The sequence below is a fragment of the Podarcis gaigeae genome, assembly GCF_964106915.1.
Source record: "Podarcis gaigeae genome assembly, chromosome: 12".
NCBI lineage: Eukaryota > Metazoa > Chordata > Lepidosauria > Squamata > Lacertidae > Podarcis > Podarcis gaigeae.
In genome coordinates, this window is record NC_139688.1 from 42,736,595 (window position 1) to 42,762,883 (window position 26,289).

Here is a 26,289-nt window from a genome sequence, read left to right on the forward strand (position 1 = left end):
CAAACGAAAGAAAAGTCTTACCAGTTAGTTTCTTTAATAAACACAGTAAGAAACAAAAGAAAGTGTCTCCCTAGAATGGTGGTGCTCCCAAATAAGGCTTACCCCCATCCCTATTAATCTATGTCACTCCTACGTCTTGTAATCTGAGCTTGTACCCTCTGTGTTTTCTGTTCTGAGACTTTCTGAGTTCTTCTCGACCTTGGTGGGGGGTTGATTGGTTGAAGAATACTGCCCAACGACTGTGAATCTGTTAACCCTCTCTCTCCCAGTGTTTCTTCTTCTCTTAGCTGTTCCCCATCCAGCATTTCCCAGCTTCTGCTTTCTGAACTATGTCCCTCTGCAAACCACTGTTCCAAATCTATATTGTCCTCCTGTTCCTGGGAAGATTCAGGCTTGGGGGCTACCTGCTCTTACTCAAGATTCAGGCTACCTGCTCTTACTCAAGATGCTCCCACCATTCCTCCTCGGTGCAGCCCTCCTCAGCACGGTCCCTGACACAGTGCTATTCTTCTAGAAGAAGGGGTGCTGGAACTCACCATGAACACCTCCCTCATTCTCTTAGAGAACACCCCCCTCACCCAAGAGGTACCTCAACAACAGGATGGAAAGCCCAGTCAGTGTGACCAGCCAATCCCTTGACTTGACTTCTTCAATAGCTTCTTCAGCAACTTCCCTCAGGTGGTGGATTGGGAAGAACAGTGGGACGAGTATACACCCACCTGCTGCCACCTTCTCAGGCCTGTGCTGCTGTGCCAAAGGAGCCCCTACCATGTTGCCAGAACAAGGCCACCCCTGGCAATCTCTGCCACATCATTCAGATTCCCACCAGGGGAAGCAATTGGCTTGCCAGATGCTCCGAGACCAGGCTGGCAGCCGTGCCATGGCAAACCCCTGGTGGGTTGCCTTCATCAACCACCTCACAGAACAGGAAGCCAGTAATGAGCGGCATCTACTGGCTGGCTGGGCACTCCCCAGTCACTAGCATCCGACTAGGCTCACCAGCAGCTGGCACACCAGACTGGGTAGCAGCTGCTCACAGACTGAGGCTCGGCAATGTGAGAGTGAAACAGCGATATGAGTTCGGAAATACAAGAGCAAAAAAATTGTTTCCCCATCACCACTCCATCACCTTTTGTAAAACTATTATTTCTAAGCAACACCACAGCTCTTATGACTCAGATCTGCTGACTACAACATGGATGCAAAGGGACTTTGTGGTGGGACTTAAGGAGTACAATCACTGGGGAGCAATTGCTTGTATGGCCCAAAGTTAAGAGATGCTTCCTGAGGCACAAGCAGTGGCACTGATTGCTTTAATTGTGACAAAAGTATGCAAATGGCAACTTTTATCAGCACAGGTGAATATTAGTATACAGACCTACAAATCAGATTGCAGTGCCGGGGGATCTTGTTAATTAATGCTCTGCTCAGCAAGAAAGAGGATGGATCTAGACACAGCAAAACACAGACACACACACACGAGGTGATCACACAGGGTCCCCGGGCATTTCACCCTGTGCCACCACTTTATTTCTTGCTGCCACCACCCAGGCCCTACCTGGTACAGTACTGAGTCCAGTCAGGGTTAAATTGGAACATAAACTCTTGTTTATTTTTTGCAGTTTAACAAGCGTGTAGTTTCATAAACAGTACCAGTCAATTACATTCATGAGGTGCCTATCCAGACCTATAACTTCCGCTACCTGCTCTTACTCACTAAATTACCTCTCAGATATTTACTTGTCTGCCCAGCCCCTAACTGTTCCTGACTTAGCCTATTTCGTTACACTAACTCAACCTACCCACAACTCTAGCCCAATTCACTCCCACTCCAACCAACCAACCAACTCCCAATGTACTCCTCAACGAACTCCTAACGAACACCCCCTTTTGCCTCTCCCAGAGCTGGTTTTATAGTCCCTCTGACTCCACCTCCCTGGGTTCTGATAGGGTAACCTGTTTAACTATTTCACCTCCAGCACTCTCATGTGGTAACGTCACAACACACACTATAAGTCAGAAATCAGATCCTTTTAGCAAAAGAAAAAAATCTCTATGGAAAACCGTGTTTTAAAATTTCCTACTCTCTGGTGCCATCTGGTGTTGCATGTTTATTGCGCATTCAAATTGCTGTTTCTTTACTAATGTAGTTGAGTCCAGAGAGACAGTATCCACTCATCTAGAGCTCCAGGTGGGCGGTCTTTGCTGCATGGAGCAGCTGCGGTAGGTCCAAGGAGGCCGCCATCTTCCAGCACAGGTCGGAGAGGAGATGATCGCTTGTCGCTGCCCACCTCCTGTCGCACCAGGACTTCAGGTAAGGGCAAGCAGTGCCCACTTAGCCAATTGGTGGCAGGAGCTTGGGGGCTGTAACCAGCCCACCCCTGGCCTATTTAAGGGGGTGGCTAGGTACCACCCACCCTCTTGGCCGATCATTGTGGGATTTCCCCCTCCCCCCAGTCTTTAGGGGCCCGCCCAGGTGGGGCGGAAGTGGGCAGGTTTACTATGGGCCTAGCTATGGTTTATTTGGTTACCATATTCGGGGCCAGGGGAGCATTTTCTCCTGCAAGCCAATTGGACGGCTTGCAGGTTTTCGTCTACCTCGTAGCAACCATCACAACTTAGGTGGATAAGATACGTTTTGTGAGTATTCCAGCCACGAAGCTGCTTCTGCATCTATCAAGTTCCAAGTTCCTTATGTCACCTTGGGACGGAAATAATTTAAAATGTTGTGTTAATCTACAGAGTGATCTCTGGCCAAGGCAGGATGCTACTACAGAAAATATTAGCTGAGGTTAAGCCTCGTTTGTCATTCAGCTACTTCGGTCGTAGGGAGAGTTCCCCAGTCGTGGGTATTGTAAGCTAATCTTGCTCAAGTTACTTTGAATTATGATGTCCTTCCTGTTTTTGACATGTTTTGGAACGTTCCTGCAGACCGGAAGGCAGCCTGCCATTTGACACACATTAACAGGTCCTTGGCTTTCCAGCCCAGAGTATATTCATACCAATTCATCATGAAAAGCATTTTCATAATTCAGGATATGAGCGCAGAGGGACTGCTCAACTCTGTCTAATGCCTTCCTAATTATCCAAGAAGCTTTATTACCTGTGCTGCCTGTACGTAGTCAATCAAGTCAGCAAAGGCCTGTATATGCTCAGCTCCTCTTGAAGGGGACTCCTAAGCCTTCTGAATATGTAAAGCTTAGGAAGATTCCCTCTCAGCAAGTTCAGAAGCAGGAATACTTACGCCTATTTCAGGCATTGCATATCCAGGTAAAGTTATCAAGTAAGAAGCTGCCATGGAGCCATCAATGAGCCAGGTCAGCCACAGGGCAGGCACACACACAGAAGACACGGAAGGCAATTAACTTTTTATTAGTGGATAAAACAAGAAGTTTAGATCTTCAACAGTTATAATGTTTTGTTTTGTTTTTTGCTTGCCTGGATGCAGTGCTTTTTTTTCCTAAAAATAAATAAATACCGGTAAATGTTGAGGGGTACTCTCATTTTGACTCAAGAAAATCACCATTTTATAGTTCAAATCATAGAAAATAAATACAGTAAATGGACAAAAGTACAAAGAACATGCTTTACTCATACTGAAATACTGCCCCTCAATGAGGCCAAACTTTCATCAGTAAAACACCACGCATCCACATTCCACACTGCTTCACACATTAAACGCTCGCTTCTGTCTGAGACTCGGGAAACACTGTGACAGGAAATGAGGCCACCATTGGGAGTAGCAACAGAACTGATGATTCGCCGTGCTATCCAATGAAACTGACGATTCACTGTGCTAGAGGAGAAACTAAAAAATTTAGTTTCTTCTCCAGTTAGATTCACAACTGTATGCGTACCCCTGTGTACCCCCAGGAAAAAAGCACTGCCTGGATGGAGGGTGATGGAAAGTTGAGTCTATAAAAACCTCTCTGATTTATGAATGGTTTTATGAATGGCTGGGATTTAGCCAACTGTACAAAGGCAAGGGTCTCATCCATTCCGTTGCTTACTTTTGCCTCTGGCTCTGCCCACCACTGCATTGCGGCCCCTGGAAGGTTCCCCACAAGGGACTACGGCCCTCAGACTGAAGAAGCTTCCCCACACCTGCCAGAAAGAGTAAACCTGAATTGAACAGGGGGGAAATGGGACTTGGGATTTTGATTCTGCTGAAGTCATGTGGACACCCAAAAAACCAAAACCCAATATGCTGCAGGCATGAAGAACAGTGGTCTCACAGTGAGCACTGACTGGGAGCACCCTCTCTTCCTTTTCAAAGAATTGCTGGATAATTTCCCAGCATGCTTCACTCTCTTTCACAAAAGGGACGGGTGAAATCTCTGAAGAAGTAAGCCAATCTCAGTTGCTCTCTGTGAATGCAGCACCGACAGCTGACACCAAAATGCTTCTAGGAAGTATATCACCATCCCAAATGAAACAAAAGTCTCATTGCAAATCTCCGATGCTGCTTCAGTAGCGATCCTGATCATGGAGAAGTACCAAAATCCCTAATGACTTCTCCTCTTTCTAGTGTCATTCGTTGGAAAACTAACTTGAGGTACAAAGCAGCTGCCAGAAATCTCCAGAGAGATACCTATATGAGGCTGTTTCTTGGAACTGGCTCTTGTATCACTCCATCTATCTTTATCATCAATGCTGAAGCTGTCTCCCTCTCTTCCTACTTGATTATAATATGTACGCCATCCACACAGATGGCTCCGCATTTCCGTTCCTTTCCCCACATCTGCCCTTCATGAGCATCGCTTTAAATAAACAGTGCTTGTTACCGGCGACTCTTCGCTGGAAGAGCCAAGTATAATTGGCCGTATATTTCCCAGTAAATTCATTAACCATGAAGGCCTACGTTTCCCTTATTACATCAGTCTCTTTCAACGCAGAGCCGCCAGTTCGATTCCCATTTTACATTCAAAGCAGCTCTGAAACTCTCTGCTGCATTATACCAGGTCGTGCCTTCTGATTCCATTCTGTGTGGGGAGTTAAATGGCTTTATTGCGGCTTTATTTATAAAAATGGCAGCAGAGTCCTAAATCAAGGAGGTCAAGTATCAGGAACCAGCATGGCTAGAACTGTGAACCTTCAGGTCTGTGCAGGTGCCCTGTCTGGTGAGCCACCAGAGAGGAGCATCGGCTAGGCTATGACATGTTCTAAATTGGAAATTAAGCCAATGTCCAGGCTTCGACATTCAAAGTCAAGGGAGACATGTGTGGGATAAGCAGCTAGCTAACATGCTTAAGTCTAATTGATGCATGAAGGGGTTAATACCATAGAGTAAGCTGCCAGGCTTCGCTCACATTGTGAGGAACCAAGTAATCAAGTCTTTCTTCTTCTCTTCTTCTCCAATGTACCTGATAAACTCAGCATATGAAGAGGCTAAGCTGATTGCTCCAGCTTGGTCACATGGCTCTAACAAGCCTCTCTTGAGCTCCTATAGCAATAATTTATGAACCTTCACTACTTTGCAACTAAGCCAAGTTTTACTGCCTGTGCAACTTTTCTGATGTATAGAAAAGCACATGAACATGACCTTTGAAGAATTGGTAAGTAAACCAATTTTTAACTTGTTGAATGTGTTGTCTTTTCTTATGCTAGGGGAAGAGGGGAGTTTTGGAACACACAAGGGCATGATTTTAAAGGTCTAACACCCTAAATTTCCACACTTTACTTTTGTGTTTTTAAATCTCTGCTGGGGGTTCTCTCAAGAGTAGTTGTCCAAACTTGGATCTTGGGATCCAGGAAGTCTCATTTTTATATCTTTTTTTTCCCCTTTCCACCAACAACGTGTCCCAGCAGTAACACAGGGAACACTATGGGCAGACCTCCTAAGTCAAGTATAGACAAAGTCTAATTATAGGTAATAGATAGGTAGATGATCCCGAGAGGGAAAGAAATGAGCAAACAAACAAGGGAGGGGGGGGTAGGAAAATGTTATGAGGCAATCTGAAGGACTGTAAGAAATGTGGCTGCCTTTGAAATTGTCCAAACCATACAGCAAGTTGAATTTTATGTGGGTAATTAAGATTTTATATGCCTGTTGTCTTTGTCCATGGAGTTTTCTTGGCAGGGATACTGGAGTGGCTTGCCGGTTCCTTCTCCAGGTGGATCACATTTGGTCAAAACTCTCCACTATGACCTGTCCATCTTGGGTAGCCCTGCACGGCATAGCTCATAGCTTCTCTGAGTTATTCAAGCCCCTTCACCATGGCAAGGCAGTGATCCATGAGAGCTGGACCATAAAGAAGGCTGATCGCTGAAGAATTGATGCTTTTGAATTATGGTGCTGAGGAGACTCTTGAGAGTCCCATGGACTGCAAGAAGATCAAACCTATCCATTTTGAAGGAAATCAGCCCTGAGTGCTCACTGGAAGGACAGATCCTGAAGCTGAGGCTCCAGTACTTTGGCCACCTCATGAGAAGAGAAGGCTCCCTGGAAAAGACCCTGATGTTGGGAAAGATGGAGGGCACAAGGAGAAGGGGGAGACAGAGGACGAGATGGTTGGACAGTGTTCTCGAAGCTACCAGCATGAGTTTGACCAAACTGCGGGAGGAGGTGGAAGACAGGAGTGCCTGGCGTGCTCTGGTCCATGGGGTCACGAAAAGTCCGACACGACTAAACGACTAAACAACAACAACAATTAACATTTTGGGAGGGGGGACTTTTTCTACTTACAATGGGAGTGTTTGTAGTGTTGGTGAATAAATATATAAAAGATATTACACCATTGGCCATTGTAATACTGCAGTGGCATTTGCCATGTGGTTTGCATAAAGTCACAGAATGGCCACTGTGGGCCTGAATTTACATTTGCTGTAAGTCATCTGAGTGTCCAAATTGGCCCTGAAACCAAACCCTTGGCGCAGGCAAGATTTGCTAATTAAAAGGAGGGGGAATTGTGGCGCGGTGATCCTGCTCCAACACCCGCGTCCTCTGAGGAGACTGCCAGTCCTTTATCTCGGAGCCTGGCGTTTGATTCAGTTAGCTATTCCTCTGCACATTTTTCAAGAGTGAGAAAAATGTACACAGGCGCCATCACCGCTGTGCCCTGTGGCATTTCCCTACAGCTAACCAGTTTAGTCAAATGAATGTTTTCATTGAGGATAATTTAAACATTTCTTCTTGAGCAAATGAAATGATTTAGTACAAACAAACCCAAAGTTCATTCAGTGAGCTCAGGGCACGCCTGAACAACAAAAGGAGTGAATCATTCTGGATGTACAATTAAGCCCGATTCCTCCCCACCAATTGCCATTACTAAACGAAGGAAAGCACAAGAAAAACACCTGCTGTCTGAAAGGGGGTGCATGGGATTTTTCACCTGCAGCCTTAATTTCCTCAGGAATTATCACACGTTGTCATTTCCCTTAGGCTCCCTGCTCATTTAAACTAGGTGAGCCTCTCCTGACAATTTTCTTCTCACTGAATAAGTGTGAAGTTGTTGTTGTTCATTTGTTGTGGAGTGCCACCTTTGCACTTGGGGAGAAGCTAGAGAAGGGCCTCATCTTAAATGTATGCATTTAAAGCAGTATCAAGGAGCCATGACTTCCGCCGAATGATTCTGGGAACTGTAGTCAGTTAAAGGTGTTATGGGTTGTTGTTGTTGTTTAGTCATGTCTGACTCTTCGTGACCCCATGGACCAGAGAATGCCAGGCACTCCTGTCTTCCACTGCCTCCCGCAGTTTGGTCAAACTCATGCTGGTAGCTTCAAGAACACTATCCAACCATCTCGTCCTCTGTCTCCCCCTTCTCCTTGTGCCCTCCATCTTCCCCAACATCAGGGAGTCTTCTCTTCTCATGAGGTGGCCAAAGTATTGGAGCCTCAGCTTCAGGATCTGTCCTTCCAGTGAGAACTCAGGGCTGATTTCCTTCAGAATGGATAGGTTTGATCTTCTTGCAGTCCATGGGACTCTCAAGAATCTCCTCCAGCACCATACTTCAAAAGCATCAATTCTCTGGTGATCAGCCTTCTTTATGGTCCAGCTCTCACTTCCATACATCACTACTGAGGGGGTTGCCTCCCTCATACAAACTGTCACAACTTTCAGGTACCTTTTGTCATATGTGGTGGTCATGTAAGGTAATAAAAGCTTTCTAGGAAATGATACATAATGAACTGGAAAAAAATGTTTAAACTAGCTTTTGTAAACTCAGAAGCTTCGAAGAGATGGAAAGAAGAACAAGTCCCTACCAGAGAGGAATGGCAAACTAAGCTGTTAGACTACGCCGAAATGGCAAAACTGACCGTAAAGCTCAGAAACCAAGAAGACAAAAACTTCCAAGGAAGAACAGGAAAAAAATTGTAATTTATTTAGGAGACCACGGTAAGCAGGATTTTAATCTCACTTGTAATGTAACAAACATTTTTTTTAAAAAAAAAATATTTATTAAGATTTCAAAAAAAGATTACAAAAGCAGTAAAGAAAATAGGGGGGAAAATAAAGGATACAAAATACAGAAAAAATAAGGTGACATGATGGGCCCTTTGTCATATCCAGTGAGGCTTTCTTTCTTTCTTTCTTTCTTTCTTTCTTTCTTTCTTTCTTTCTTTCTTTGACTTATATACGGTACCGATTACACTCAGAGAGGTTCACTTCCAGGTGACGAATTGTAGAATCCTGTACCCACTTACCTGGGACTTGGCTCCACTGAACTCAGTAGCACTTCCTTTTGAGTAAAAATGCATAAGGTTGTGTTGCCATTCTTAGCAAAACAATGTTTTAATTGCTGCCCACCACAGATGTAGTTAGCAATGCCAGTATGAATTTTTAGATTTCCTGCTAACCTCTCCACACAAAAAACTCAATTCATCTAGTATTCAAGTTTTCAATTTATGCCTGCAGTCAGGAAGCAATGAATAAATCAAGGAAAAAGTGGGTCCTAGCCTGAGTGAAGCCAAAGTGCCTGAAAATAATTTATCTAGTCAAGTGAGCAAAGGTATCAGCTGGGTCATTGGCAGCATGGATATCCTAGCAGTTTTTCTGGTTGACTACACAGGGTAATGAATTCAGAAGGTATATTTGGTATCCTAATTAACTGTGTGTGTGTGTGTGTGTGTGTGAGAGAGAGAGAGAGAGAGAGAGAGAGAGAGAGAGAGAGACTGGAAATTTGGGCTGTCTTTTTTCGTGCATTAAAAACTCCTTCAGACCAGACAGTGTTGTGGCAATAATAACAGATGGCGGCAAAGAATAGTTCCCAAGGAACAAAGGATCAAGTGTACCTTCATCCATCTCCTCTAATGGAAACTTCTTTCATAACCAGATACAAGAAGATTTCTCACCTTTTGCTAGCTCCCAGAATAACTTGGACATGAGCTCAAATGTTCTCGCATTCTCACAGCTTCTGTCTCTCTTACCTACACAACCACACTATGGACTGGGTTGTATCATATTGCTGCAAATGGGCACCTTAATCCATTGCAAAGGTGTGGGGGGGGGACTCTAGGTGGGGCCACAGCAGTCCCCCCCCCCCAACTTCCACATATTATGGTTCTGGCTCACCCATTCGCATCAGCCATTTTCAAAGGAAAAATCAACCCCGAAGTGTCAACCTCAAAAACAATTGTCATGTGTCCAGCTTGTCTCACTGTGCCAGGAGCTCTAAAGCAAATTGGGATCTGGACCTGCTGTTAAATCACTAGGTGCAGTAGATCGACAAGGATTTCTGACTTTCAATTGTGCCACAGCAAAATGACTTTTCCTACTGCTGCTGAAATAAAGAGAGCTAACCAGGAGCGGACTTTTGTGTAGAAGCCCTGTGAGCTCAGTACAGGAGCTGAAAACTAATTCCTAGATTCAGGATGTGTTCTTTAATTCCAACCCCGTGCTGCCTTCTTCATCTAGTTGTAGCTGGTAGAGCTTAGTGTTCCAACTAGCTTGAAGTCTACCCACTCTGTTATAGATCATTACCAAGCTATCTAGTCTCTGAGATTGCCTTGGTGTGTTCAGATGCTCTGACTGCTCCTGAGCTGACAGACCCATCCTCTCCTCCTTGCAGTACAGTGGTACCTCGGGTTAAGTACTTAATTCGGTCTGGAGGTCCGTTCTTAACCTGAAACTGTTCTTAACCTGAAGCACCACTTTAGCTAATGGGGCCTCCTGCTGCTGCCGCGCCGCCGGAGCACGATTTCTGTTCTCATCCTGAAGCAAAGTTCTTAACCCGAGGTACTATTTCTGCGTTAGCAGAGCCTGTAACCTGAAGCGTATGTAACCTGAGGTACCACTGTAAAGACAACTGGCATTCAGCCTTAACAGCTTTCGGAAAGAACGTATATTGGCAAGGTTAGGAAAACTCCAAGAAGCCATTCCCAGCATAACTATTTGAAACAAAGCGTATCTGGCAAATGGCAGAGGCATTGAAAATTATCAAGAAGGTCGTGTACGCTCCTCCTCCGTGTGTGTGTGTGTGTGTGTGTGGTGTGTAAGGTTGCTAAACCAAACAACCCTGGGAGAAAATAAACAAATGACCTCAGAACTGCAGGTTCAGGATTGCTCCCTCGTCCAGTTCTGTTGATGTGCCAAAGTGGAAATTGGTTTAAGCAGCAAACTGCTTTTAGGGTGGCTGAGGTCAGGTTTATCTCTAATGTCCAGCAGCAAAAATGTTCCTAACAAGGCAAATGCATCTATAAGAAATCTCTAAAGAGAGGCGCACACTGGTAAGCCACACGCTGTGCCTCGGTCAGATTTTTAGCTGGCTGGACATGCATTGCCTCCTAACTCAAAATCCATGCTGATTCAGAGGGCATGTCTTCCATTCAGAAGCTGTGAGCCGATTACAAGTTTACTTTTGCAGTTCTGGGGCCCTTTGCCACAGTGGCTAAGGATGCAGGCCAATGCAAACAGCAAAGAACAAATAATTTGGATTAAAAGAAAAGCAGCGTTCCCCCACATGGTTTAACCACACACAGAGAATTCTGGACTGATGCCATTGGGATTTGCGGATTATTTGTATTATTACAGTCTCACTTTTGCTAAAAGCGATTGCAGCGAGCAATCATGTAATCACACAAGCAAAGGACCGTCTCTGTAACAACCTTGAAAATTTAATCTGCAACAGTGGCTAGGATCACAATAAGCCACCTGGAAAAAGGCAATTTGTTTTTTTTTGGGGGGGGGGATTTGTGGATTAGAAACTGTGCCATATCTGAAAGGCTAAATATGAATTTTAACTGGGACCTGGGCAATGTGGGCAAAACAATTTAATAACTTGTTCTTCTTGGAACTGGATCCCAGACCAGTAGCTTCCTACAGGAACCTCCATCTCCCATGCATACATGGAGGTCCCTTGCCCGCTCTCCTGCCCCAGTGTGGTGTAGTGGTTAAGAGCGATAGACTCGTAATCTGGTGAACCAGGTTCGCGTCTCTGCTCCTCCACATGCAGCTGCTGGGTGACCTTGGGCTAGTCACACTTCTATGAAGTCTCTCAGCCTCACTCACAGAGTGTTTGTTGTGGGGGAGGAAGGGAAAGGAGACTGTTAGCCACTTTGAGACTCCTCAGGGTAGTGATAAAGCAGGATATCAAATCCAAATTATTCTTCTTCTCTCAGGCACCTGGTGCAGTGCACCAAGGGGTGGGGTGAACCACCCATACAGACGACAGGTGGCGCACATATGGACAGATGGTGCACACGGCACCCATACCCGGGGCCTCAGCCGCCCTACAGCTGGGGGGGAGGCAGCTGGCGGACAGCATGGAGCCTGCGGGAGTGCTGCCCATTTTGTCACCACCCTCAGGGTGACATCCGGGGCGGACCGCACCCCCTGCACCCCTCTCTGTACGCCCCTGGTTGCCACTACTACCTTTATAGCTCTTGCTGTATTTCCAATTCTATCTTGGTAGAGTCAAGTCTAGATTTGAGTACCTAGGATTCTGGAAGCTGACTTGGCATTGTCCATCTGTGTGTACATCAGCGAGCAACTATGACTATCCTGAGGTTGCAGTAAATGTTCTCTTGCACACATAGGTGATTCTTCTGTATGCTGAACGTCAGAAAGAGCACCCATCAATTGGCGCAGCTGATGAGGAACGAGCAATCTAAGAATATAAGAACGAGCAAAATACCCAGCAACGATGAGATTTGGTGTGTGTGTTTCAGAACCGTAATTTTAGGATGCCTTGCCGAACTGGAATGACCTGCAATGTTTTATGTACACAGAAAACACTCAACACATTGAGGCCAGCTCAGCCACCTCTGACACATTGCTGCCTTTGCAATGAAATGCATTGACTCCTTAAAAGCATGCCTTGACCGCACACTGTTGTGTAGCTACTAGTCTGGAATGCCACGTCCCACTTAACCCAACTGGGGAATGCTGATGATGCTGTACTAGTGGTTATAATTAAGGACTGCATATGCCTGTGACTGATTTTTATTTTATTTTTTAAGGAATACAGGCAGCTAGCTTATACTGAGCCAGACAAGTGGTCCACAATGCCTGGCAGCAGATCTCCAGGATTTCAGACAAGGGTCTCTCCCAGCCATAACTGGAGATGACAGGGATTGAACTTAGTGCCTTCTACAGCTGCTCCAGCACCAAGCTGTAGCCTTCCTCAGTTCCACTCTGTGTTTTGCTGCAGTCCAATGGTGGCCTTGATTTATTCAATCCTGCTCTCACCACCCGAAGCTTTCATGGCTGTATTATACTCCTTAACATCCTCTGTCCTCTCTGCAAAGAACCAGAACAGGCAGGACTAAACTGCTTCCCCAAAGGGATCTCAAGTTTCAAAACAGCTGTTTTGCTTCATGGTTTTCAATATATGCCGCTTTTTGTTGATAACACTGTTAGAGTAGCAAAGCAATAGGATCCTGGGACTATTTTGAGGGGACGAAAGTCTAGCAGCTACTTTGAGAAGGACGGTATATAAATTGGATTGAGGTCACCCTCCCCAAATACTGAGAAAAATGCAAGATGACACCACCACACAGACATTTTAGGTTCTCGTTGGTGTAATATGTCCACAGAGGACGAAACAAGACATGACACCAGTCTTGCAATTATATGGATGGCTCCTCCATTCTAGACTAGGCACCATGGGGAAGTGACCTTTAACCCTTTTCCCAGTTCCCTATTGTGGCTCCTGTTTACATATTTAAGAAATGCATCCCTGCAACTGCTAAACAGTGTCACTTTAGTTTCTTCCTGAAAGTTCTATATGTTTACAATGGTTTGGTTTTGAGTTATTGTATGTATCCGAATCATTGTATGTCAACATACAGAGTAACCCTGAACAAAAGTCATGGTAGTTCTATTTTATTCAGAACAGTTTTCTCTCCGTGCAAAACATTCCTAAAGTTTGGTCAAATCATATTGATTTGATAATTGTTAGAATGTCCAGGAACTGTCATTCGCTACGACGATAAAGAACAGAAGTGAACTATGTATTTCCACATGAGTTTTACCTGGAGCTTGGATGACAGCGAGTCCTTTTCTTCTGAAGGTGTGTAGCCTGTGCATTCAGAAGCCATGCTGTGCTACTTTCACAAGCCAGCAATTATTTTCATGGAGTTTCAACTGCACGTCCAATGACAATCAAGCCACTCAGTGTTGTTTCGCAGGCGAGTTACTGCAGAACCTCTTTCAAAGCTGAAAATAATGAATAGTCTCTTATGGCGCTCCTCCGGACACCCTGTCTATTCAGTATTCATTCTGACTTGCTTGCACAAAGCTTATGTGGTGCTTAGACTGTGTCCAGTCTTTATTGAACATTGGTTCCATAGCATGTCTTTGTTATATTCTCAGTTCCCGCACAGCTGAATGTTCTGCAAGCCAGTAATGAATTTCACATTTCCATCATGTTACTTCACCTTGTCAATTTCCTGTCATTGCTTTCAGACCTCATCAGTTCTTCTTTGACTTGATTGGATGAGAGCCCAGTTCAATACCAATCTGATTGTCGTGTGACTTGCCAATCTATTTTCAAAAGACATCGGTGTATATTTCTGCAAGTTTGCTCATGCTTTGAACTTATTGGCTTAGAATTGTAACCCCAGAACAGGATGTTTGTTATATCTTCTTTCTTGCTGCAGTTGCTTACGAAGCTCACACATCTACTTAGGTGGGTTGGGTTAGCCATGCAGAATAGTATGGGATGTGGTAGGAGGGGCTGCTTCAGTTAAAGTGATGTGCGTTGTTCTTTGTGTATTCAGAAATGGCTGTAGGGTCTCTGTAACATGTCTTAGTGCCCATCTTGGTTTGTTGCTCCAAAAACAAGTTTTAGAAAGCTCTAATGATATGCTGTTAAATAAGTTTGTTGTCAATACTTTGATCAGAATTTATAGGCTGTCATCCAACAAATCCTGATTTTGCCTATTAATACCTATTAGTCCTTGCATCTAATACAGTTCATTTTCCATTTAGCTCTTGAAATGTTCTCATGCTGTACATTGGCTATTTCAGAAAAGTCATACTGGAAACTCAGTTAATTCTCTTTGAAATCAAAACCGAAACTGTAAATGTAATATTTAATGTATGAAGGTCCAAGACTAAAGCAGGTAGTCTTTGTAAAAGAATTTATGAGCTCATTATTTTAAAGAATATGTCCCCCTTCCCAGTTCAGTCGGAGGGTTGGGGGTGGGGAATGACCAGCATTTGGCAGAAGTAACATTTGTACTTATTTGTACAGTACTTTTTAAGTGTCATTCTTAATAGTTTTTTTTACTGATGGCTTTATTGCATGGTTTGGTATTTAATTTGCTGCACGCTACATATTTAATTTGCTGCACACTATATATGATGTTAAAAGGGTAAAGGGACCCCTGACCATTAGGTCCAGTCGTGACCGACTCTGGGGTTGCGGCGCTCATCTTGCTTTATTGGCCGAGGCAGCCGGTGTACAGCTTCCGGGTCACGTGGCCAGCATGACTAAGCTGCTTCTGGTGAACCAGAGCAGCGCACGGAAACATCGTTTACCTTCCCGCCAGAGCGGTACCTATTTATCTACTTGCGCTTCGTGCTAGGTTGGCAGGAGCTGGGACTGAGCAACGGGAGCTCACCCCATCACGGGGATTCGAACCGCCAACCTTCTGATCGGCAAGTCCTAGGCTCTGTGGTTTAACCCACAGCGCCACCCGCGTCCCTTATTTGATGTTAAGCAACATAGAAATAGCCTGAAATAATTAACTGGGATTTGCTCCTACGAGATGTAGGGATAGCCTCCTACTTGGAAAGCTTTAAAAGGAACTTAGATACATTCATGGAGGACACTGATGTCTACTAGACATGGTGGCTATATTCTACCTCCACTTCCTGCGGCAGTATGTCTCTAAATATTGGTTACTTGGAATCACAAGTGGAATGAGAGCTGTTGCCCTCCCCTGCCAGGAGTATCTGTTTGGTCGCCGTGAGAACAGAATGCTAGACAAGATGGACCACTGGGTCTGATCCAGTAGGCTCTTCTTAAATGTTCTTAACCTGCAAAGGCCAATTGCATTGTCAATTGTAGTGACCAGTCAAAACTCTCTTTTTCCTTTGCATGTGCTGTTCCTGTGACCTGCCACACCGGTGGGAATGTGAAGTCTTTGTTAACTTTGGATGACCCCAATTAAGTGCTTTTAGAATACTATTATTTTCCTTGCATCGAGCACAATACGCTTTTGCCAAAACCCCAAAACGTGCATAATTCATGCTTGGTCTACTAAAAAATCAATAGGAAAAAATGAAAGGAATTTAAAACTGAGGCCGCCAAAGGGTGAATAGAACACGCCAACTTCCGTACCCCAAATCAATGGTCTTATCATTTGGAAAACAAAGAGTATTCCCAAATTATTTTATTTTCCATTCATCAAACCATCTATAAGCCTGAAAAGGCTGCATATTTAACACATGCATGTGAGAAGTGTTTTAATTGCACAAAACCTAGTAAAAGGACCCCTGACCATTAGGTCCAGTCATGGCCGACCCTGGGGTTGTGGCGTTCATCTCGCTTTATTGGCCGAGGGAGCTGGCGTACAGCTTCCGGGTCATGTGGCCAGCATGACTAAGCCGCTTCTGGCGAACCAGAGCAGCGCACAGAAATGCCGTTTACCTTCCCGCCAGAGCGGTACCTATTTATCTGCTTGCACTTTACGTGCTTTCGAACTGCTAGGTTGGCAGGAGCAGGAACCGAGCAATGGGAGCTCACCCTGTCGCGGGGATTCGAACCGCCGACCTTCTGATCAGCAAGTCCTAGGCTCTGTGGTTTAACCCACAGTGCCACTCGTGTCCCAAAAATCTACATTTAAGTAAATTCATTTGCCCACATTCGTTTCTTCCATTCCTCCTCCACTTTTACTTCACCTGAATTACTCTGGTCTTTCTGTCTCCATAATCCAAGGGCACCATCTCACCATCAGGACTGTGGGTGCCTGCCACCATCACGGGTCTGTGTGACCTTTCATGCACACACCTGCATGTAGTGAGTGTGGCATCACATGAGTGTGCATGTGAGGTTGTACGTTTGCATTGAAGCTGCCGGCAGCAGCTGCTCTTCATCCTCCTGTCTGCTGCTAGCGAGGAACCCTTTTCCACGGGAAGGGGCTCAGACTCTGAGGCAGAGAGACTCTGCCTCCACAACCAAGCCCCCTCAAAAAGGGTACGCGCTGGCTGGCTACACAGAGTGGAGCTGAACTGCTTCTCTCTTGGGCACGGTGGTGCAGAGGCTTCTTCTTCTTCATTGAATTTATATACCACCCTATACCCATGGGTCTCATGGCGATTCACAGAATAAAATCAATATATAAAACCACAATACAGTATACCTAATAAAAATTAAAAAACACCCCCCCAAAAAAAAACCGTTTTAAAAGGACATAGGATGTAAATCTGATCAACCAAAGGCCTGGTTAAAAAGGAACATTTTTGCCTGGCACCTAAAGGTGTATAATGAAGGTGCCAGGCAAACTTCCCTGGGGAGAGCATTCCACAGACGGGGAGCCACTGCAGAGAAGGCCCATTTTCGTGTTGCCACCCTCCGGACCTCTCAAGGAGGAGGCACATGAAGGAGGACCTCAGAAGATGATCTCAGAGTCCAGGTAGGTTCATATGGAAAGAGGCAGTCCTTGAGGTATTGCAGTCCTTTAAAGGCTTTATAGGTCAAAACCAGCACTTTGAATTGGGCCCGGAAACTAATTGGTAGCCAATGCAGTCGGACCAGGATTGGTGTAATAATATGCTCAAACTGTCTTGTCTCGATGGTGAGCAACCTGGCCACTAGCTGAAGTTTCTGAACCGTCTTCAGAGGCAGCCCTATGTATAACACATTGCAGCAATCTAACCTTGAGGCTCTCTCTGGCTTTGCTCATTGCCTGACTCCCACAATAATATTTTTGTGGGTGCCCAGGCATCCATGGGGCCCTAGTGTTGGCTCCTATGTTGTAATCAGTCATTTCCGCTCCTGTTCAATTTTAAATAGTAAGCTTCTTGGGAAGAGACCTATTGCAGCGTGTTTTTACCAATGTCATTTTACTGAAAAACAATGTACACAGCATTTTTTCCTAAATTGTCATTATGGTTCCTTCCAGTAGCACCTTAAAGACCAACTAAGTTAGTTCTTGGTATGAGCTTTCGTGTGCATGCACACTTCTTCAGATACACGTGTATCTGAAGAAGTGTGCATGCACACGAAAGCTCATACCAAGAACTAACTTAGTTGGTCTTTAAGGTGCTACTGGAAGGAATTTTTTTTTGTTTTGACTATGGCAGACCAACACAGCTACCTATCTGTAATTGTCATTATGGTTGTTTTTCTGCTACAGAAGGGGCTTGGGGGGGGGGGTAGCTGTCACAATCACAAAAATGTCTACTTATTGCTGCAGGCCATATCTGCACACAGACTGGCTTCACTATGCAATCCTGTTGGGAAGATAAGCAGTTGGCTCACATTTATTAAATGGCCCTCAGAGCACTGTAACTACTTGGAATTCTTTTCCAGTGTTGCACAGTTATTGTAAGGAAACAGTTTGACCGTATTAATTGACCGTATTAATCATGAATAAGGTTGGCCAACCCTAGATACAGCAACAAGATTCACTGGGCCGGCTGATCCCATTTCCATCTCTAACCAGTGAGAAAATGCAAGCAGAAATATTCCAAAACCCTGCCTACCACTTACGGTCTCATTCAGTAGATAAAATTTGCTTATGCCTAGGCACATTATTAGACAAAATTGCAACTTTAATCAGCCATCCCACAGCAAATTTGAGATTTATAGTGGTTATGGGTAGAATGTATTTGTCAATAAAATGATTCCGGGTATCAGAAGTAGTAGTATATTGTTAAAATTAAGGTATTTTAAAAACTGCCTACAGCAGCGTTCCCCAACCTGATGCTTTCTGGATGTTTTGGACATTGGAGGGCAACAGGTTGGGGGAGTCTAGTCCAGAGTTCTCTTAACTACAGTCGTACCTTGGAAGTCAAATGGAATCCGTTCCGGAAATCCGTTCGATTTCCAAAAGGTTCGAAAACCAAATTGAGGCTTCTGATTGGTTGCAGGAAGCTCCTGCAGCCAATCGGAAGCCGTGGAAGCCCTGTCGGATGTTCAAGTTCCAAAAGAACGTTCACAAACCAGAACAATCATTTCCGGTTTTGCGCGTTCGGGAGCCAAAATGTCCCAAGTTCCAGGACATTCAAGATCCAAAGTACGACTGTATACAAAACTCAGTACTTTTACATAGGACCAAGAAGCCATTTCTTTAATTGTTCCCTGCCAATTTTTGAACATGAAATGGCTGCAAAAATAGTGATTTGACTGCAAAGAGAAATAATTAGGATTGATTCCTTGCAAACGCAAAGAAGCAACACCTGAAGGCAGAACTAAGAGAAGAATTTTATGGTCTTTTAGGTATCAATCTCTTGCTTTTTTCTACTGGATGATACTTAAAATCAGAACCATTACGAATGCAAATCTTTCTGCTCTCCAGTGGTGTCTACTTTTCTAAAAATAGGAAGAAGCCATGATTACTTTGAAATCCCCTGGATGATGAATGCTGGGTTTTGAAGGTTGCCAGTGTAATTACACACATTTTTTTAAAGCAATCAACATACTTTATTATTTGCAATTTCAAAATGTGTAATCACATTTTAAAATAGTTCCTATTTTTACAGGGCACTGCAGATGGCGCTTTCAAATCCAGTATCACTGTACAAGCATTTGATCTGTGCTTTTTTAATGGCAATCTAAATTGGAAGTGAAGTTATATGTTACGGTTCCTAACTTTACTGTGGCATCCAGCAATAAGCACGAAACAGAGCTGCACTGAAATTTATGGTATGCCATATGTTTGCTTAGAGACGGGAGGGTGAACCATGCGGTGATACATAGTTTGGAAGGCCTCTCTCTATATTGACATAAAGATAAGTGGTGATGGGTGTGTCTCTATTAATTCTCCGTGTGCCACTAATTTTTGCTGTCTGGCTCCCCCTTCTCCAGCAGCTGCTTTCCCCCCATGCTGCATTCTGCAATGCTCAGGAATACTTTTTTACGGAATGTGAAGAACTGCAATGGGAAAGTACCATTGTCTGGGCAAAATGCTACCCACTTCTTCTTCTTCGTCTTTGAACCAAGCAACTGTTGCCAGAGAAGCAGCAGCGCAGCAATACTTAGTCCCTGGATGCTTTGTGTACTAGAATGCATCACAACTGCTCTGGTTTCCACATGAAATGCCCTGGCCCGCTTCATTGTGGCAGAAATCTTCATCATGCAACTGCTTGGTTGGGTCCACTGATTTTGCCATGATGAACAAGCAAAATATGAAGAACTTGTGCACTTGAGAACTTACCTACTGATGCCACCAGATGTTTCAGAACGGGCACCTTTTCTTACAGACTTTATAAGCCTACTGTGGCAAATGGAGATGGAACAACAGTATATCCCGGCTCCCTTGCAAAATGTCAAGCTGCTATAAAATAACCCACCTAACGCATTTTTGCTGCAGTGCCATGGTCTAGATTTCAAATGGCCCTATTTGGTTGGTCCGAAAATCAATCATGTTCATGATGTCAGACTAACATGGGTCAGAACAGACAAGCTGAACTTGCCTTTTCTTTTACCCCAAATTCTTCATTTGTGCTTGAACGACGAACACACTGCCTAGTAGGTTAAATGTGCGGTAAGCACCCAACTTCAGAAATATTGCATTACGTACCAAAAGGCTAATTAAGATAGGCAGGTTTTTAAAAATAAAAATAAAATCATTGAAATTTGGAGATCTTATTCTACAGCAGGGTTAGCCCACCAGGTGCCATTTGGATGTTGTTGGACTCCCAACACCCATCAGCCTAGCCAGCATTCACATTGGTCAGGGATGATGGAAGTTGTAGTCCAACAACATCTGGAAGGTACCATGTTGAATATCCTCATTCTAGAGAATCATACTTTCACTCAATATTGCCAGCAACTGAAATCTCTAGCATGCTGGCAAAAATGAGAGAAAAGTCTTAGCAACAACTACACGCACATTCTTATTTTGTATGCATTTTCCAAAAGCATGCATAGTTTTCCAAAGTGCATTATGCGCTACAGAGCTGAACAAAAATAAAAAAAGAATTATCTATTTATTGCACCGTGGGTGTGGGTGTAAAGGTATGAATGCTGCATACAAATGCACACTATACATTTCTTATATACATATTATTGGCATCACCCTATATCTATTTATAGAATCAACATGTATTTAGAAATAGCAATTATTAGAAGCTGTGCAGGTTTTAAATACTGTCTAATATACCATACTGGCAGCAGAAATTGCAAATATCCCAAAGGCTAGTCACAAATGTATTCTAGAAAACTCTGAACTCCGACTTTCTGATTTCCTCTCCTTACAAAAGGTACTCTTATTATAAAAGATAAATCTCTGGTATAAACAGATCTATAAAACATAAGATATATTTCCAACGTTCCTGAGTATTCATAAGTCCTTTAAAATTATATGGAAGCAAGAATTCAGTGGAGCATTATATTGCCATAATGCAGGTACCTGGGATTGTGTCCACATTGTGCACAGAAAGTAAGCATTCTGCCAGCAAAAAAAAGTACTGCAAACATCTACTGAAAAAGTTGTGCTCCAAAGTTCTACTGCCTGGATGACTCTTTGCAAACTATCCCTACATCTGATTTCCTCCCCCCTTTTCTTGTGTTGAAGCAAAGTGCATTCCTTTGGCAAAAGACAACAGCTGAAGTCAAGGCACTTAGACCTTATTAGAAAACATGCCAATCTCGTCCGAATTCCAGGCGCTCATCTTCTGGCCGGATGAGTCCTTGTTCCCCATGGATAGTATTGATACCTAAAAAGATTTAAGAGGCTGTAAGTGTTCGCAGGGAATGAGAAATACCATAACATTTACAATCACCTGAGGCAGACTAGACCTTTGCTGCCAACATGACACAGATGCATCAGCAGAGACTGCAGGAAAGCTTTGCGGGAGTTTGAGCTGCCAGATAAGTGAAATTCCAGCCTAAAAGCTCCTAAAATTAGGCACCAACATATATGCTGGACTTTAGTGCAACTGATCCCAACATTTGTAGAAACCGTAGGCAACAAATATCTCTCGTAGCCAGTTCGATCCTATTTAAAGGGGTCTAAAATTCTTATGGATGTCACTATTGAAAATGATTGGCTATGGCTAATTAGTAGCATCATTTCCCCCTCCCCCATCTGTGTGTGGTACCCAGAGATGCTTTTCCCCTCTCAGTAACACACAAAGAACATAAAAAAAACTTTCTTATATTGAACTTGGCTCATCAAGGTCAGTATTGTCTACATCAGGGGTTCCCAAACAGGTAAAAATAACTATTTTAAAACATTCAATATACCATATTTTTCACTCTATAAGACGCACCAGACCACAAGTTGTTGGAGGAGGAAAACAAGAAAAAAAATATTCTGAATCTCAGAAGCCAGAACAGCAAGAGGGATCGCTGCGCAGTGAAAGCAGCAATCCCTCTTGCTGTTCTGGCTTCTGTGATAGCTGCACAGCCTGCATTCGCTCCATATGACACACACACATTTCCCTTTACTTTTTAGGAGGGAAAAAGTGAGTCTTATAGAGCAAAAAATACGGTAATTAAAACCAGCAATAAGCCACCCCATTGAAACATATGCCAACGTATTATTTCTATATCATACAACTTAGTTGAATTCCATTTAAACTTATTGAGTATGAGATACTCAATCTATCCCATGAATGTTTGTCCCATCACTGTTGAAAATCCTGCAGCAATAGTAAGCAGAGGTGGAGCACAACAGCAGCTGTATTGTTGTTCAAATAGCTTCTTCCAAATTTTACATCCCCTTTGCTTTCTTGTCCCAACCCATTTTTGTGCAACATCCAGACAATGTATCCGTAAGGCAAGCTGGTAGTTCTACAATTCTTCATTTGAGGTTTATTTTTCATAAGGGATTTTAAAACAAATTCTCATCCATCAAAATGAAAAGGATGGAGGTGCCTTTCTTTTCAAATATGATTTTACACTACTGGCTACAATGTTCCACACCATTTTATCTAGCACATGCCTACACATCATAAATCATGCATTTTTTAAAAAAGCACCCCAAAACCAAAATAGACAGCTGTAACTAGGAAACTGAATTATAATTTCTGTCTATTCACTTCACCATAATTTTACGTCTCCTTCTGAAAATGAAACTCACCTATTTGAGGTAAAATTGTAATATCCACATTCCTCTAGAACCTCCTCAATCACAGTCTACAAAAGGGAAGCACATGGAATTTCATTACATGTTACTGAAAAGGAACTGAAAGCAAATGATGAAACTACTAAAAACAAGGTGATGTCTGACCTGCATTTGTTCATATGTCACTCCTTCATCCACGTCAAAAGCACTAGGAAGACCTATGAGTAAATAATATCAGATACTGTAATGCTGGATAATGGAATGGACATCTGATTTCATAAAAAGAAGCACCACAGAAGCTTCTTAAACTGTTAAAAGTTATGACAGCGTATACTGAAATCATGGAATTAACAACAATCTTAAGAGATTATTAACTGATTATTAGATATAGAAAAAGCTTCACACCCAACTGCTTCTGGTCACAGATATGTAATTCATTAAGGTGAAAGCAAACCACAAAGGTTAAATCAGCATTGTGGATTAAAGGGGGCAAGAGACATTTCCATCAATCCCGTGATTTGTTGTGGGCTTGGGAAATCCAGTTAGCTGTACAGGAGCTTCTGTAGAGGAGCCAACTTTCCAGTTGAATCTTCTATGGAGATTCATTTATGCATTCATTTATGGAGATTCATTTATGCATGTAGATTGGCACCCACCATTTTAATTAATGGGAACCCGTGCCATTCACATCTGAGCATTTTCATGCTCATCCTACTTATATTTCCTTGAAACAGAGTTCCACTGAGTTTCTACATATTTCCACGTATGTATTCTTAGAATAGCCAGCTTGGAGTTTTTATTTGCCCTCTATTTCACCAACCTTGATGTCAGGGAACTGCCATCGGAGGGACAGGTGGTGGACAGGCTCCAGGAGAATAGGAGAGAATCTGCAGCAGAGGAAGGAACCAGCAGGGGGAGTGCAGGAGTCACAGCGGAGGGGAGGCTCTGGGATACTTCTAGTGAGAATAGCGAAGAGGTAACCAGAGCCCCGTTAGGAACTCCCACCCTTCGCCGGAAACTGTCACGCAGAGAGTCACGAAGGCGCATGTCCGTCAAACAGCTTTTATGTTGGCGTAAATTCCGTAGACGCCCACTGTCAGATTCTACCAGCGACTGACGGAGTCATGCTTTGGGGGCTCCGTTAGTGCCTCGGTTTGGATGACCAGCCAAACCCCAGAGGGATCAAGTTTTTACGCACAAGCAGCTCACTATCCCATCACAGCAATCTGACAGTCTTTGAAAGCAGCTTGTGCAAGCAGAGGGCATCATGAGCGAACCAGCCGGAACCGGAGGAGCAGGAGCCGGAGCTGGAGCAGGTCCAAGCCTGGAAGAAAGGTACAGGGCGTTGGAGGTCCAGCTGGCGCTGCAAACGGCGAGGCTCGAGGAGAGGAGGGCTCAAGATGCGGATAAAGGGAAAACCACCCCACTTGCCAGACGGGTGCCTGGATTGGTGCAGAAATTTGGGGGGGATCCCAGGAACTATCAAGCCTTTAGGACAGAGATGCAATATGCTCTCAATCTACTGTTTGATGACTTCCCCGATGAGAACTCTAGAGTGGCATACGTGATTGGCCATCTAGAGGGAGGGGCGAAGGACTGGGTTCGGCCCCTGATGGCAGCCAATAATGAAATCTTAAAGGACACTATGAAGTTTTTTCGCGCCATGGACTTGATGTTTTCCAGCGAGATCGAGCAGGGGGTGGTGCGCAGACAGTTAATGGCGTGTAAACAGGGGAGCCGATCTGTACGTGAGTACTGGACTGAGTTCACCATGCTGATTCATAGACTAGGGTGGGACCTTGCTAGTGAACCTATTCAAATGCTGTTTGAAGAAGGTCTCTCTCCGGCAGTGAAAGATGAACTTTCCCGGGCGCCTAGGGCGGAGTCTATGGATCAGCTGACTAAATCAGCGCTGTCCATAGGAGCACGCCAGGAGGCTAGAGCTATGGAAAAGCGGGAAGGAAAGGGGGAACGTTGGAAGGACTTCCGCATTCCAGAGATTCCGGAGCAGCCTTTCCCGCCAGCAGAGCCGATGGAACTTGGAACAGCGCGCGCGCGCGCAGTTTCAAACACCAGTGAAGGGCGGAAGAAGGAGGGAAAGAGCGGCAAGAGATGCTATCTCTGCCAACAGCCAGGTCACTTTGCCAGAGTCTGTCCGCAAAGGAAGGAATGGCAAGGGATGGCGGGAACTGTTGGGGGGAAGGAGGAAGAAGAAATCACGGAGCAAGTAAAAGCCAACGCCTGGTTGCCAACATCAGGGCACAGCAGCCAGGCCAGGGAGTAGTGAATGTGCCCACGCCGGAACCTCCAAGACCAGCGCTTGTGATAGAGGTGTTGCTGGAACTGGCAAACGGACACCCACTGAAGATAAAAGCGCTATTGGATTCAGGTAGCTCATGTAATTTCATGAGTAAGGAGTTTGCAGCTGAACACCAGATACAGACTATCCCATTAAGTAAGCCTTTGCAGGTTACCACGATTGATGGGAGGGAGCTGTTGGGAGGAGAAGTGAACCAACAAACTGTACCAATGATAATGAGGGTGGCAAGACACACAGAACTGATAGCGTTTAACGTAGCCACCTTGGGAGGAGCTCCTATTATCTTGGGAATGAGCTGGCTGGCACTACACGATCCGCTAGTAGGCTGGCATCAGAGAGTGGTTTCCTTTGGATCAGCACATTGCCTAGAACACTGCAAGGAGGGAGAGGCTCAGGCAGGGGCCAGGGCCACTCTAGCAGGGATGGAAGTGATGGACAAGGGGAGGGTGCCACCACAATACGCTGACTTGATTGACGTATTCAGCGAAAAAGAAGCAGATAAACTGCCCCCGCACAGACCCTTTGACTGTCAAATTAACTTACTCCCAGGAGCACAATTGCCAGTGGGCAAGCTGTATGCAATGTCAGACAGTGAGATGCAGGAGTTAAGGGAGTTCATTGACAAGAACCTCAAGCGAGGTTTCATCAAAGAGTCACGAGCGGTGGGGGGCAGCCCAGTGTTCTTTGTGGACAAAAAAAACACGGGCAAGCCCAGGCTTGTATGTGATTTCAGGGCCCTAAATGCAGTGTCAGAACCAGTGACTTTCCCTATGCCTAGAATTGATGACATTCTAACACGGGTGAGAAAAGGGAAAATTTTTACCAAGCTGGACCTTAGGGGGGCATATAACTTGATACGTGTGAGAAAGGGGGATGAGTGGAAGACCACTATGTTCACCCCCTTGGGGGCTTTTGAGTACCGGGTTATGCCTTTCGGATTACAAGCGGGCTCCGCCTGCTTTCAATCATTCATGAATCACGTCCTGGGGCCACTGCTCTACAAGAACTGCGTAGCGTTCTTAGATGACGTCCTGGTGTACTCAGAGAATGAGGAGCAGCATGTGCGAGATGTAAGAGAGGTACTGAGCAAGCTGCGAGAAAACCGGCTGTGGGTGAAACTGGAGAAGTGTCAGTTTCATACCAGGGAGGTGGAATTCCTGGGGTACCGGTTGTCTGACAAGGGATTGGCCATGGATCCCAGCAAGGTTCAAGCGGTACTGGAATGGAAAACACCAAAGACCAAGAAGGACGTGCAAAGGTTCCTGGGCTTCGGAAACTTCTATAGGAAGTTCATCAAAAACTTTGCCCATTTAACAGCGCCCATCACGGATTGTCTTAGTAGCAAAAAG

The 26,289-nt window shown here is 44.5% G+C and overlaps 1 protein-coding gene across 5 annotated transcripts in view; it reads right to left on the reverse strand.

Moving 5' to 3' along the window:
* Positions 1 to 20,510: 20,510 nt before the first annotated feature.
* The window catches only part of NEK10 (NIMA related kinase 10), a 107,988-nt gene continuing 102,209 nt past the window's right edge, over positions 20,511 to 26,289 (reverse strand). For all 5 annotated transcript variants that reach the window (XM_083705577.1, XM_083705575.1, XM_083705576.1 and 2 more), the window contains 3 exons: positions 22,786 to 22,838; positions 22,636 to 22,691; positions 20,511 to 21,268 (listed from right to left, as the gene is read on the reverse strand). In XM_083705577.1, coding sequence (XP_083561703.1) covers positions 21,220 to 21,268; positions 22,636 to 22,691; positions 22,786 to 22,838 — 158 coding nt within the window. In that variant the 3' untranslated portion in view covers positions 20,511 to 21,219. The remainder of the gene's footprint in view (positions 21,269 to 22,635; positions 22,692 to 22,785; positions 22,839 to 26,289) is intronic.